General features: G+C 54.2%; 1 protein-coding gene across 1 annotated transcript in view; it reads left to right on the top strand.

The window, feature by feature from the left end:
- The first annotated feature begins 6,856 nt into the window (after window positions 1-6,856).
- The window catches only part of LOC140717572 (protein RD3-like), a 10,980-nt gene continuing 1,264 nt past the window's right edge, over window positions 6,857-16,572 (top strand). Inside the window, exon 1 of the mRNA XM_073031146.1 lies at window positions 6,857-7,152. Within this exon, the coding sequence (XP_072887247.1) occupies window positions 6,857-7,152 (296 nt within the window). The remainder of the gene's footprint in view (window positions 7,153-16,572) is intronic.

Raw genomic sequence — 16,572 nt, forward strand, 5'->3', positions numbered from 1 at the left:
AGAACGAAAAAAAAATTGTCAACCCTTCCCCCCTCCCCTTAGCCCCTCCCCCCAAACATATCCCTATAGAAAAAAAAGAGAAGAAAAAAGAAAGAAAGAAAAAAAAAAGAAAGAAAGAATGCCTGGATATCAGAAGATCCCCACTTGCTCCATGGAGTTCATAATAGCTTTAATATGTATATTTAACTCTTTCCCCAGATAACCAATAATTTTATCTTCGGAGCACCTATATGCTTAATCCTATCTTTTGTAAATAAGGGCACCAAATTTTCAGAAATATTTCATATTTATCTCTTAAATTATAAGTAATTTTTTCAAGTGGAATGCTGCTAAAAATTTCATTCTTCCAATGATCTATACTTAAGTAACTGCAATAGCCTTCTTGGCTACTGCCAATGCAATTTTTATGAATTCTTTCTGATATTTATTCAATTTGGATTTCGATTTTATCCCTTCAATATCGCCTAGTAAAAATAGTGTTGGATTATGTGGAAGTTGTATTCCAATAATTTGTTCCAGTAAAACTCTTAAATTTGTCCAAAAAGGTTGAATTTTAAAACAAGACCAAGTAGAGTGTAAAAAAGTACCAATTTCTTGATTACATCGAAAACATTGATCAGATAAATTTGAGTTTAATCTATTTATTTTTTGTGGTGTAATATATATCTGATGTAAAAAGTTATATTGTACTAATCTGAGTCGAACATTTATTGTATTTGTCATACTGTCAAGACATAATCTTGACCAACTTGTTTCATCAATTTTAATATTCAGATCAGTTTCCCATTTTGGTCTTGACTTATGAATTCCTTGTTTAATTGCCTGTTTTTGAATCAAATTATACATACCAGAGATAATTTTAAAAAATTTTCCTTTATGAATTAAAGTTTCTATTTCATTAGGTTTCGGCAATAACATTGTTTGACCCAGTTTATCTCTTAAATAAGCCCTTAATTGGAAATAACTGAAAAAAGTGTTATTTGATATTTTATATTTATTCTTTAATTGGCCAAATGACATTAATATACCTCCTTCAAAACAGTCTCCTATATATCTAATCCCTTTGTGAAACCAGTTATATAAAAGTTGATAATCAATTGTAAAAGGGATGTTTATTTTGAATTAAAGGTCTCTTTGCTAATAAAGATTTCTTTATCTCATCATCAACATTTATCTTATTCCATAAACCAATCAAATGTTTTAGTATAAGCGATTCTTTATTTTCCCGTATCCATGTAGATTCCCATTTATATATAAAATCTTCTGGTATATTTTATCCTATTTTAACTAATTCTATTCTAATCCATGCCGGTTTATCTTCATCAAAAAAAAAGATGCAATAAATCTAAGTTGATTTGCTTTGTAATAATTCTTAAACTCTGGTCATTGTAACCCTCCTAGGTCAAATTTCCATGTCAATTTTTCCAACGATATTCCTGACATCTTACCTTTCCGAAGGAACTTCCTCACATATTTATTTAACTCTTGAAAAAACTTCTGCGGTAATTGTATTGGTAGTGTTTGGAATAAATATTGTAATCTGGGGAATATATTCATTTTTACAGCATTGACTCTGCCTATTAATGTTATTGGTAACATCGTCCATTTATCAAGATCCTCTTGAATGTTTTTCAATGATGGCAAATAATTTAGTTTATATTATTAGAGACGTCACGTGGAAATCCAGCTCTCCCGTAAAAAAAAACTAATAAATTAATGTTTAAGTGAAGAAAAGTTAGTAAATATTTTCTAAAAACTACTCAGGATATTCCTAAACAGACAAAGAAGAAAACTAATACTTTGAAGACGGTACAAGCTGGGCCGGCCGCCATGGAGAAGCCTCGGACTCAAGTGCATCTCACCCCCGGCGATACGGAACCAGAAACCGGCCGCAGCATCAACAGTCTCCAAGAAGGAACAACGGGAACTGCGCGTGCGCGCAGGAAAGGGCATGCGCAGACATGAGCGATGTGAACTACAAATCCCAGCGACCATTGGAGGCGGAAGTGAAAATGAACCCGCAGTGGATTCGGATTCCCTGGAACATACAGGTGAAGACGAGGAGGCAAATGAAGAACAGCAGGAAGAGGTTGGAGGTGGAAGATCTTCTGGAGACATCAGAGAAGCTTTGGCGCAAATAATGCATGAATTAAAAGAATTAAAAATAATAAAAATAATAAAAGAAAATATTAAAAATATGAAGACTATGTTTGATAAAATGGTGAAAAAACAGGAGAAAACGGACAAGAAAGATAAAGAGCTGGAAGAAATAACGGGAGACACTATTGATAGAGTGAATAAAATGGAAGATAATATTCGTGCCTGGACATCAGAAAGAAAACGACTGTTGGAAAAAATAGACGTGCTTGAAAATTTTAGTAGAGGAAATAATATTAAAGTTGTTGGTCTTAAAGAAGAGATAGAGGGAGACGATCCAATAAAACTTTTTCAAAAACGTTTCCCGGAAAATTTGGAAATGGAAGAGGGAACCCAGTTGATTGAAATCGAAAGGGTCCACAGAGCCTTAAGACCAAAACCTCAAGCTTCCACACCAAGGCTTGTGATGACGATAATCACCCACTGTCCTTCCAGACAGACAGATGCCAACCACCAGTACAATTCATATTCTGTTACCCACCCTGGTGAATCTCCTCTGCATCCTCTCTAATCCAGGCAGCATCCTGGTGAATCTCCTCTGCATCCTCTCTAATCCAGGCAGCATCCTGGTGAATCTCCTCTGCACCCTCTCTAATCCAGGCAGCATCCTAGTGAATCTCCTCTGCACCCTCTCCAATCCAGACAGCATGCTGGTGAATCTCCTCTGCACCCTCTCTAATCCAGACAGCATCCTGGTGAATCTCCTCTGCACCCTCTCTAATCCAGCCAGCATCCTGGTAAATCTCCTCTGCACCCTCTCTAATCCAGACAGCATCCTGGTAAATCTCCTCTGCACCCTCTCTAATCCAGACAGCATCCTGGTGAATCTCCTATGCACCCTCTCTAATCCAGGCAGCATCCTGGTAAATCTCCTCTGCACCCTCTCTAATCCAGACAGCATCCTGGTGAATCTCCTCTGCACCCTCTCTAATCCGGGCAGCATCCTGGTGAATCTCCTCCACCATCTCTAATCCAGGCAGCATCCTGGGTCCTGCCGTTCACAGCTCTCACTGTGACAGATTCTGCTGCTTCTCAACACCAGGGTCCAGTCATTACCAGTCAGTACCTGAGACTTTTGCACAGTCCTGTAGTAATTTATGTATTGCATAACATGACATGTATGAGTGATGATAAACCTGATTCTGATCTGGGTCTCTATTGTGGACTGAGAGTGGGAAGGGGGCAGGGAGAGGGGAATCATGGTTGGGAAAAGGGGAAGGGAGCGGGAAGCACCAGAGAGACATTCTGTAATGATTAATAAACCAATTGTTTGGAATCAAATGACTTTGCCTGGTGTCTCAGGGCTGGGTGTGTCTGTACCCACCCCGACACTCCTTCTCTGCCCCCTGTCCCACACCCCTCCCACGGCGCTCTACCCTCACCATTCCCAACACCCTTTGCTCCCGACAGGTTTACAAACTCGCTCTCCGCTCCACGTTGACACGTGGACTGTGTAAAGTCTTGGGTAACTCTGCGATATATATACACCTTTCTAGCGGTGTCTGAGACTGTTGCCCAGAACTGTGTGCTCGTGTCTGAGATCGGCGGGGTGGAGTCTGGCTGCTTCTCAGGCTGACGGAGGGGGGCCGGGGCGAAGAGAGAATTTTCAGGGTGGGGGGTCCTTGTCCGCTGCTTTCCAGAGGCAGAGGGAGGTGTCGATGTGACAATGCCGATTGCAGTCGATGTGATTTTCAGCAGAGCGCCGAGGGGTGCGGGTGGGAGAGAGTTTCGGATGAGGGAGGAAGTTGACTTGCTCTCTGGTTGTTGGTCCTCCGCGATGCTGTGCTGACTCAGGAGGGGCCCGGAGGATTACAGGTCTAATACTTGATAATCCGCGGCCCTGGGGAGGGCGGAACGGCGTCAGTTAAATCGGTGGACACGGGCCGATGTCCTGTCGGTGCCCAGTCGACAGCCGGAGAGGAGGGGATTCGTGACTCGCGGGCCACCGAGGCGACGGCCAGAATCCAAGCATCCCGTCGAGGGGCAAAGGTGGAGGGAACCGTGGGTGACTGGAGCCCAGGAGCCTTTCGTGGTGGAGTTGACCGTTGTAATGATGCACCATCAATAACTCACGCCGAGACTTAGGAAGTGAGAAATCGGCTTTTATTGACTGAAGGACAACACTACATCCTGGGGAAAATGAGGGAGAGCAGCAGGCCACAGTCGCCTTTATACAGGGGTCTGTGGGAGGAGCCACAGGGGTAGTCAGCAGGGTCTTGGGAGGAGCCACAGGAGCAGTCAGACAGGTATATCTAGTTCACCACATGTAAGCTGGGTGAGTTTGCTGCCCTCCCAACAGGAATGGGGTTTGCAGCAAAACGAGGGTGGGTGTGCCTGAGAATGTAGATGGAGTGAGCAGCATAATGTACAGAAGGCGAAGGTCTGGTGTGAGAAGTATAGGGGGGCGTGAGGGGGGAGTGAGGGGGTCGCCCTTCACTCTGAGGCGGGTGAGAGTTTGAACGAGCTGGGGGATGAGAGGGTATAGGGGGGCGTGAGGGGGGAGGTGAGGGGGTCGCCCTTCACTCTGAGGCGGGTGTGTGTCTTCAGGCAGAGGGGAAGAAGCTGTTCCTGAATCGTTGAGTGTGTGTCTTCAGGCTCCTGTGCCTCCTCCCTGATGGCAGAGGGGAAGAAGCTGTTCCTGAATCGTTGAGTGTGTGTCTTCAGGCTCCTGTACCCCCTCCCTGATGGCAGAGGGGGAGAAGCTGTTCCTGAATCGCTGAGTGTGTGTCTTCAGGCTCCTGTACCTCCTCCCTGATGGCAGAGGGGAAGAAGCTGTTCCTGAATCGCTGAGTGTGTGTCTTCAGGCTCCTGTACCTCCTCCCTGATGGCAGAGGGGAAGAAGCTGTTCCTGAATCGTTGAGTGTGTGTCTTCAGGCTCCTGTACCTCCTCCCTGATGGCAGAGGGGAAGAAGCTGTTCCTGAATCGTTGAGTGAGTGTTTTCAGGCTCCTGTACCCCCTCCCTGATGGCAGAGGGGAAGAAGCTGTTCCTGAATCGTTGAGTGTGGGTCTTCAGGCTCCTGTACCTCCTCCCTGATGGCAGAGGGGAAGGAGCTGTTCCTGAATCGTTGAGTGTGTGTCATCAGGCTCCTGTACCCCCTCCCTGATGGCAGAGGGGAAGAAGCTGTTCCTGAATCGTTGAGTGTGTGTCTTCAGGCTCCTGTACCCCCTCCCTGATGGCAGAGGGGAAGAAGCTGTTCCTGAATCGTTGAGTGTGTGTCTTCAGGCTCCTGTACCTCCTCCCTGATGGCAGAGGGGAAGAAGCTGTTCCTGAATCGCTGAGTGTGTGTCTTCAGGCTCCTGTACCTCCTCCCTGATGGCAGAGGGGAAGAAGCTGTTCCTGAATCGCTGAGTGTGTGTCTTCAGGCTCCTGTACCTCCTCCCTGATGGCAGAGGGGAAGAAGCTGTTCCTGAATCGTTGAGTGTGGGTCTTCAGGCTCCTGTACCTCCTCCCTGATGGCAGAGGGGAAGGAGCTGTTCCTGAATCGTTGAGTGTGTGTCTTCAGGCTCCTGTACCCCCTCCCTGATGGCAGAGGGGAAGAAGCTGTTCCTGAATCGTTGAGTGTGTGTCTTCAGGCTCCTGTACCTCCTCCCTGATGGCAGAGGGGAAGAAGCTGTTCCTGAATCGTTGAGTGTGTGTCTTCAGGCTCCTGTACCCCTCCCTGATGGCAGAGGGGAAGAAGCTGTTCCTGAATCGTTGAGTGTGTGTCTTCAGGCTCCTGTACCTCCTCCCTGATGGCAGAGGGGAAGAAGCTGTTCCTGAATCGATGAGTAAGTGTTTTCAGGCTCCTGTACCCCCTCCCTGATGGCAGAGGGGAAGAAGCTGTTCCTGAATCGTTGAGTGTGGGTCTTCAGGCTCCTGTACCTCCTCCCTGATGGCAGAGGGGAAGAAGCTGTTCCTGAATCGTTGAGTGTGTGTCTTCAGGCTCCTGTACCTCCTCCCTGATGGCAGAGGGGGAGAAGCTGTTCCTGAATCGTTGAGTGTGTGTCTTCAGGCTCCTGTACCTCCTCCCTGATGGCAGAGGGGAAGAAGCTGTTCCTGAATTGCTGAGTGTGTGTCTTCAGGCTCCTGTACCTCCTCCCTGATGGCAGAGGGGAAGAAGCTGTTCCTGAATTGCTGAGTGTGTGTCTTCAGGCTCCTGTACCTCCTCCCTGATGGCAGAGGGGAAGAAGCTGTTCCTGAATCGCTGAGTGAGTGTCTTCAGGCTCCTGTACCCCCTCCCTGATGGCAGAGGGGAAGAAGCTGTTCCTGAATCGTTGAGTGAGTGTCTTCAGGCTCCTGTACCTCCTCCCTGATGGCAGACGGGAAGAAGCTGTTCCTGAATCGTTGAGTGTGTGTCTTCAGGCTCCTGTACCTCCTCCCTGATGGCAGAGGGGAAGAAGCTGTTCCTGAATCGTTGAGTGTGTGTCTTCAGGCTCCTGTACCTCCTCCCTGATGGGGTTCTGCCTGAGGATGCTGATGGAGCTGACCGAGTTTACAACTCTCCGCAGCACGTTCTGACCCTGTGCCCCCCTCCCTCCCCACACCCAGTAGTGATCACCCTCATGGCCAGACCTCAGCCGGCTCTGAACTATTCAGCGGTGGGGCTTCTTGAGGTTGGGAGTAATGGGGGGGGGGCGGTTTGCAGAGAGGTGCGGTGGTCTCCCGGTGCTGACGGCTGTCCTATTGCCCTTGCAGTGCCCCCGGTGTCCAGCCCCGCCATGTTCCTGTCGTCGGTGTTCGGGTGGACGGAGCGGGGCCCCGCGGGCAGCCGGCGGCCCCGGCCGGACCTGGTGGCCGACACGCTGACCCTGGAGCTGAGCTGGCAGCTGAAGCGGGCCGAGCGGCTGTGGCGGGGCCGCCAGGCCGAGTGCCGGAGGCTACGGACCGGGGCGGACTACTCGTGGCTGAGCGCCCTGCCGCGGCGCGCCTACCAGCTGCCGCCCGCCGAGCAGCTGGAGCTGCGGGAGCTCTGCTCCAGGATCAAACCGTCCCAGTGTGGGCCCGTCATCCTCAGGTAGGGGACTCACCTCACCCCCCACCCCCAGCCCATACCCCGCCGACGGGCTTCCCGGTCCCACCGCGGCGGTCCGGAGATCCACCACCTTCAGCCAGACAGTATTGTCCCAACTTTTTAACCTCCTCTCAGATCCTCCACACACCCACCACTTACCCCCGATCACCTCAAATGTCCCTAATGTATCTGTCTCCACACCACCCCTGGCAGGACGTTCCACACACCCACCACTTACCCCCGATCACCTTAAATGTCCCTAATGTATCTGTCTCTACACCACCCCTGGCAGGACGTTCCACACACCCACCACTTACCCCCGATCACCTTAAATGTCCCTAATGTATCTGTCTCTACACCACCCCTGGCAGGACGTTCCACACACCCACCACTTACCCCCGATCACCTTAAATGTCCCTAATGTATCTGTCCCTACACCACCCCTGGCAGGACGTTCCACACACCCACCACTTAACCCCCGATCACCTTAAATGTCCGTAATGTATCTGTCTCCACACCACCCCTGGCAGGACGTTCCACACACCCACCACTTACCCCCGATCAACTTAAATGTCCCTAATGTATCTGTCTCTACACCACCCCTGGCAGGACATTCCACACACCCACCACTTACCCCCGATCACATTAAATGTCCGTAATGTATCTGTCTCTACACCACCCCTGGCAGGACATTCCACACACCCACCACTTACCCCCGATCACATTAAATGTCCGTAATGTATCTGTCTCTACACCACCCCTGGTAGGACATTCCACACACCCACCACTTACCCCCGATCACATTAAATGTCCGTAATGTATCTGTCTCTACACCACCCCTGGCAGGACGTTCCACACACCCACCACTTAACCCCGATCACCTTAAATGTCCCTAATGTATCTGTCTCTACACCACCCCTGGCAGGACGTTCCACACACCCACCACTTACCCCCGATCACCTTAAATGTCCCTAATGTATCTGTCTCTACACCACCCCTGGCAGGACGTTCCACACACCCACCACTGACCCCCGATCACCTTAAATGTCCCTAATGTATCTGTCTCCACACCACCCCTGGCAGGACGTTCCACACACCCACCACTTACCCCCGATCACCTTAAATGTCCCTAATGTATCAGTCTCCACACCACCCCTGGCAGGACGTTCCACACACCCACCACTTACCCCCGATCACCTTAAATGTCCCTAATGTATCTGTCTCCACACCACCCCTGGCAGGACGTTCCACACACCCACCACTTACCCCCGATCACCTTAAATGTCCCTAATGTATCTGTCTCTACACCACCCCTGGCAGGACGTTCCACACACCCACCACCTACCCCCGATCACCTTAAATGTCCCTAATGTATCTGTCTCCACCACCCCTGGCAGGACGATCCACACACCCACCACCTACCCCCGATCACCTCAAATGACCCTAATGTATCTGTCAATCGGTGTCAATAGGAAACATGTCTAAAAATAGACTCCCCCACTATAGGAAACATCCTCTCCACATCCACTCCATCTGTGTCCTCTGGTCCTAGACTCCCCCACTATAGGAAACATCCTCTCCACATCCACTCTATCTGTGTCCTCTGGACCTAGACTCCCCCACTATAGGAAACATCCTCTCCACATCCACTCTATCTGTGTCCTCTGGTCCTAGACTCCCCCACTATAGGGAACATCCTCTCCACATCCACTCCATCTGTGTCCTCTAGTCCTAGACTCCCCCACTATAGGAAACATCCTCTCCACATCCACTCTATCTGTGTCCTCTGGTCCTAGACTCCCCCACTATAGGAAACATCCACTCCACATCCACTCTGTCTGTGTCCGCTGGTCCTAGTCTCCCCCACTATAGGAAACATCCTCTCCACATCCACTCTATCTGTGTCCTCTGGTCCTAGACTCCCCCACTATAGGAAAAATCCTCTCCACATCTACTCTATCTCTGTCCTCTGGTCCTAGACTCCCGCAATATAGGAAACATCCTCTCCACATCCACTCTATCTGTACCCTCTGGTCCTAGACTCCCCCACTATAGGAAACATCCTCTCCACATCCACTCTATCTGTGTCCTCTGGTCCTAGACTCCCCCACTATAGGAATCATCCTCTCCACATCCACTCTATCTGTGTCCTCTGGTCCTAGACTCACCCAGTATAGGAAACATCCTCTCCACTTCCACTCTATCTGTGTCCTCTGGACCTAGACTCCCCCACTATAGGAAACATCCTCTCCACATCCACTCTATCTGTGTCCTCTGGACCTAGACTCCCCCACTATAGGAAACATCATTTCTGCCGACACATTCCCTCCCATCAGACACAGAGTGACCCTCCCTCCGCACCGTCCCATCACACACTCCCTGGGTCAGACACAGAGAGACCCTCCCTCCGCACCGTCCCGTCACGCACTCCCTGGGTCAGACACAGAGAGACCCTCCCTCCACACCGTCCCATCACACACTCCCGGGGTCAGACACAGAGTGAATCTCCCTCCGCACCGTCCCGTCACACACTCCCTGGGTCAGACACAGAGTGACCCTCCCTCCACACCGTCCCATCACACACTCCCGGGGTCAGACACAGAGTGACCCTCCCTCCGCACCGTCCCGTCAGACACTCCCTGGGTCAGACACAGAGTGACCCTCCCTCCACACCGACCCGTCACACACTCCCTGGGTCAGACACAGAGTGACCCTCCCTCCACACCGTCCCGTCACACACTCCCAGGGTCAGACACAGAGTGACCCTCCCTCCACACCGTCCCATCACACACTCCCGGGGTCAGACACAGAGTGAATCTCCCTCCACACCGTCCCATCACACACTCCCGGGGTCAGACACAGAGTGACCCTCCCTCCACACCGTCCCGTCACACACTCCCGGGGTCAGTCACAGAGTGACCCTCCCTCCACACCGTCCCGTCACACACTCCCTGGGTCAGACACAGAGTGACCCTCCCTCCACACCGTCCCATCACACACTCCCGGGGTCAGACACAGAGTGACCCTCCCTCCACACCGTCCCATCACACACTCCCTGGGTCAGACACAGAGTGAACCTCCCTCCACACCGTCCCATCACACACTCCCGGGGTCAGACACAGAGTGACCCTCCCTCCACACCGTCCCATCACACACTCCCTGGGTCAGACACAGAGTGACCCTCCCTCCACACCGTCCCATCACACACTCCCTGGGTCAGACACAGAGTGACCCTCCCTCAACACCGTCCCATCACACACTCCCGGGGTCAGACACAGAGTGACCCTCCCTCCACACCGTCCCATCACACACTCCCTGGGTCAGACACAGAGTGAACCTCCCTCCACACCGTCCCATCACACACCACCGGGGTCAGACACAGAGTGACCCTCCCTCCGCACCATCCCGTCACACACTCCCGGGGTCAGACACAGAGAGACCCTCCCTCCGCACCATCCCGTCACACACTCCCTGGGTCAGACACAGAGTGACCCTCCCTCCACACCGTCCCGTCACACACTCCCTGGGTCAGACACAGAGTGAACCTCCCTCCACACCGTCCCATCACACACTCCCGGGGTCAGACACAGAGTGAATCTCCCTCCACACCGTCCCATCACACACTCCCGGAGTCAGACACAGAGTGACCCTCCCTCCACACCGTCCCATCACACACTCCCTGCGTCAGACACAGAGTGACCCTCCCTCCACACCGTCCCCTCACACACTCCCGGGGTCAGACACAGAGTGAATCTCCCTCCACACCGTCCCATCACACACTCCCGGGGTCAGACACAGAGTGAATCTCCCTCCACACCGTTCCATCACACACTCCCAGGGTCCGACACAGAGTGACCCTCCCTCCACACCGTCCCATCACACACTCCCGGGGTCAGACACAGAGTGACCCTCCCTCCACACCGTCCCATCACACACTCCCTGGGTCAGACACAGAGTGAATCTCCCTCCACACCGTCCCATCACACACTCCCGGGGTCAGACACAGAGTGACCCTCCCTCCACAACGTCCCATCACACACTCCCGGAGTCAGACACAGAGTGACCCTCCCTCCACACCGTCCCATCACACACTCCCTGCGTCAGACACAGAGTGACCCTCCCTCCACACCGTCCCCTCACACACTCCCGGGGTCAGACACAGAGTGAATCTCCCTCCACACCGTCCCATCACACACTCCCGGGGTCAGACACAGAGTGAATCTCCCTCCACACCGTTCCATCACACACTCCCAGGGTCCGACACAGAGTGACCCTCCCTCCACACCGTCCCATCACACACTCCCGGGGTCAGACACTGAGTGAATCTCCCTCCACACCGTCCCATCACACACTCCCGGGGTCAGACACAGAGTGAATCTCCCTCCACACCGTTCCATCACACACTCCCAGGGTCCGACACAGAGTGACCCTCCCTCCACACCGTCCCATCACACTCCCTGGGTCAGACACTGAGTGAATCTCCCTCCACACCGTCCCACCACACAGTCCCTGGGTCAGACACAGAGTGAATCTCCCTCCACACCGTCCCATCACACTCCCTGGGTCAGACACTGAGTGAATCTCCCTCCACATCGTCCCACCACACAGTCCCTGGGTCAGACACAGAGTGAATCTCCCTCCACACCGTCCCATCACACACTCCCGGGGTCAGACACAGAGTGAATCTCCCTCCACACCGTCCCATCACACTCCCTGGGTCAGACACTGAGTGAATCTCCCTCCACATCGTCCCACCACACAGTCCCTGGTTCAGACACAGAGTGAATCTCCCTCCACACCTTCCCATCACACAGTCCCTGGTTCAGACACAGAGTGAATCTCCCTCCACACCGTCCCATCACACACTCCCTGGGTCAGACACAGAGTGATGCTCCCTCCACACCGTCCCATCTCACACTCCCTGCGTCAGACACAGAGTGACCCTCCCTCCACACCGTCCCCTCACACACTCCCGGGGTCAGACACAGAGTGAATCTCCCTCCACACCGTCCCATCACACACTCCCGGGGTCAGACACAGAGTGAATTTCCCTCCACACCGTTCCATCACACACTCCCAGGGTCCGACACAGAGTGAATCTCCATCCACACCGTCCCATCACACACTCCCGGGGTCAGACATAGAGTGAATCTCCCTCCACACCGTCCCATCACACACTCCCGGGGTCAGACACAGAGTGACCCTCCCTCCACACCGTCCCATCACACACTCCCGGGGTCAGACACAGAGTGACCCTCCCTCCACACCGTCCCATCACACACTCCCGGGGTCAGACACAGAGTGAAGCTCCCTCCACACCGTCCCATCACACACTCCCGGGGTCCGACACAGAGTGACCCTCCCTCCACACCGTCCCATCACACACTCCCGGGGTCAGACACAGAGTGAATCTCCCTCCACACCGTCCCATCACACACTCCCGGGGTCAGACACAGAGTGACCCTCCCTCCACACCGTCCCATCACACACTCCCGGGGTCAGACACAGAGTGACCCTCCCTCCACACCGTCCCATCACACACTCCCGGGGTCCGACACAGAGTGAATCTCCCTCCGCACAGTCCCATCACACACTCCCGGGGTCAGACACAGAGTGACCCTCCCTCCACACCGTCCCATCACACACTCCCGGGGTCAGACACAGAGTGACCCTCCCTCCACACCGTCCCATCACACACTCCCGGGGTCCGACACAGAGTGAATCTCCCTCCGCACAGTCCCATCACACACTCCCGGGGTCAGACACAGAGTGACCCTCCCTCCACACCGTCCCATCACACACTCCCGGGGTCAGACACAGAGTGACCCTCCCTCCACACCGTCCCATCACACACTCCCTGGGTCAGACACAGAGTGAATCACCCTCCACACCGTCCCATCACACACTCCCTGGGTCAGACACAGAGTGAATCTCCCTCCACACCGTCCCATCACACACTCCCGGGGTCAGACACAGAGTGAATCTCCCTCCACACCGTCCCATCACACACTCCCGGGGTCAGACACAGAGTGAATCTCCCTCCACACCGTCCCCTCACACACTCCCTGGGTCAGACACAGAGTGACCCTCCCTCCACACCGTCCCATCACACACTCCCGGGGTCAGACACAGAGTGAATCTCCCTCCACACCGTCCCATCACACACTCCCGGGGTCAGACACAGAGTGACCCTCCCTCCACACCGTCCCATCACACACTCCCGGGGTCAGACACAGAGTGACCCTCCCTCCACACCGTCCCATCACACACTCCCGGGGTCAGACACAGAGTGAATCTCCCTCCACACTGTCCCCTCACACACTCCCGGGGTCAGACACAGAGTGAATCTCCCTCCACACTTTCCCATCACACACTCCCGGGGTCAGACACAGAGTGACCCTCCCTCCACACCGTCCCATCACACACTCCCGGGGTCAGACACAGAGTGACCCTCCCTCCACACCGACCCATCACACACTCCCGGGGTCTGACACAGAGTGAATCTCCCTCCACACCGTCCCATCACACACTCCCGGGGTCAGATACAGAGTGAATCTCCCTCCACACCGTCCCATCACACACTCCCGGGGTCTGACACAGAGTGACCCTCCCTCCACACCGTCCCATCACACACTCCCGGGGTCAGACACAGAGTGAATCTCCCTCCACACCGTCCCATCACACACTCCCAGGGTCAGACACAGAGTGATCCTCCCTCCACACCGTCCCATCACACACTCCCGGGGTCAGACACAGAGTGATCCTCCCTCCACACCGTCCCATCACACACTCCCGGGGTCAGACACAGAGTGAATCTCCCTCCACACCGTCCCATCACACACTCCCAGGGTCAGACACAGAGTGATCCTCCCTCCACACCGTCCCATCACACACTCCCGGGGTCAGACACAGAGTGATCCTCCCTCCACACCGTCCCATCACACACTCCCGGGGTCAGACACAGAGTGACCCTCCCTCCACACCGTCCCATCACACACTCCCGGGGTCAGACACAGAGTGAATCTCCCTCCACACCGTCCCATCACACACTCCCGGGGTCAGACACAGAGTGACCCTCCCTCCACACTGTCCCATCACACACTCCCGGGGTCAGACACAGAGTGAATCTCCCTCCACACCGTCCCCTCACACACTCCCTGGGTCAGACACAGAGTGACCCTCCCTCCACACCGTCCCATCACACACTCCCGGGGTCAGACACAGAGTGAATCTCCCTCCACACCGTCCCATCACACACTCCCGGGGTCAGACACAGAGTGACCCTCCCTCCACACCGTCCCATCACACACTCCCGGGGTCAGACACAGAGTGACCCTCCCTCCACACCGTCCCATCACACACTCCCGGGGTCAGACACAGAGTGAATCTCCCTCCACACTGTCCCCTCACACACTCCCGGGGTCAGACACAGAGTGAATCTCCCTCCACACTTTCCCATCACACACTCCCGGGGTCAGACACAGAGTGACCCTCCCTCCACACCGTCCCATCACACACTCCCGGGGTCAGACACAGAGTGACCCTCCCTCCACACCGACCCATCACACACTCCCGGGGTCTGACACAGAGTGAATCTCCCTCAACACCGTCCCATCACACACTCCCGGGGTCAGATACAGAGTGAATCTCCCTCCACACCGTCCCATCACACACTCCCGGGGTCTGACACAGAGTGACCCTCCCTCCACACCGTCCCATCACACACTCCCGGGGTCAGACACAGAGTGAATCTCCCTCCACACCGTCCCATCACACACTCCCAGGGTCAGACACAGAGTGATCCTCCCTCCACACCGTCCCATCACACACTCCCGGGGTCTGACACAGAGTGAATCTCCCTCCACACCGTCCCATCACACACTCCCGGGGTCAGATACAGAGTGAATCTCCCTCCACACCGTCCCATCACACACTCCCGGGGTCTGACACAGAGTGACCCTCCCTCCACACCGTCCCATCACACACTCCCGGGGTCAGACACAGAGTGAATCTCCCTCCACACCGTCCCATCACACACTCCCAGGGTCAGACACAGAGTGATCCTCCCTCCACACCGTCCCATCACACACTCCCGGGGTCAGACACAGAGTGAATCACCCTCCACACCGTCCCATCACACACTCCCGGGGTCAGACACAGAGTGAATCTCCCACCACACCGTCCCATCACACACTCCCGGGGTCAGACACAGAGTGAATCTCCCTCCACACCGTCCCATCACACACTCCCGGGGTCAGACACAGAGTGAATCTCCCACCACACCGTCCCATCACACACTCCCGGGTCAAACACAGAGTGAATCTCCCTCCACACCGTCCCATCACACACTCCCGGGGTCAGACACAGAGTGAATCTCCCACCACACCGTCCCATCACACACTCCCGGGTCAAACACAGAGTGATCCTCCCTCCACACCGTCCCATCACACACTCCCGGGGTCAGACACAGAGTGAATCACCCTCCACACCGTCCCATCACACACTCCCGGGGTCAGACACAGAGTGAATCTCCCACCACACCGTCCCATCACACACTCCCGGGTCAAACACAGAGTGAATCTCCCTCCACACCGTCCCATCACACACTCCCGGGGTCAGACACAGAGTGAATCTCCCTCCACACCGTCCCATCACACACTCCCGGGGTCAGACACAGAGTGAATCTCCCACCACACCGTCCCATCACACACTCCCGGGTCAAACACAGAGTGAATCTCCCTCCACACCGTCCCGTCACACACTCCCGGGGTCAGACACAGAGTGAATCTCCCTCCACACCGTCCCATCACACACTCCCGGGGTCAGACACAGAGTGAATCTCCCTCCACACCGTCCCATCACACACTCCCGGGGTCTGACACAGAGTGAAACTGCCTCCACACCGTCCCATCACACACTCCCGGGGTCAGACACAGAGTGAATCTCCCTCCACACCGTCCCATCACACACTCCCTGGGTCAGACACAGAGTGAATCTCCTTCCACACTGTCCCATCACACACTCCCGGGGTCTGACACAGAGTGAAACTGCCTCCACACCGTCCCATCACACACTCCCGGGGTCAGACACAGAGTGAATCTCCCTCCACACCGTCCCATCTCACACTCCCGGGGTCAGACACAGAGTGACCCTCCCTCCACACCGTCCCATCACACACTCCCGGGGTCAGACACAGAGTGAATCTCCCTCCACACCGTCCCATCACACACTCCCGGGGTCAGACACGGAGTGAATCTCCCTCCACACCGTCCCATCACACACTCCCGGGGTCAGACACAGAGTGAATCTCCCTCCACACCGTCCCATCACACACTCCCGGGGTCAGACACAGAGTGAATCTCCCTCCACACCGTCCCATCTCACACTCCCGGGGTCAGACACAGAGTGACCCTCCCTCCACAC

Source organism: Hemitrygon akajei, chromosome 28 (assembly GCF_048418815.1).
Source record: "Hemitrygon akajei chromosome 28, sHemAka1.3, whole genome shotgun sequence".
Taxonomy (NCBI): Eukaryota; Metazoa; Chordata; class Chondrichthyes; order Myliobatiformes; family Dasyatidae; genus Hemitrygon; species Hemitrygon akajei.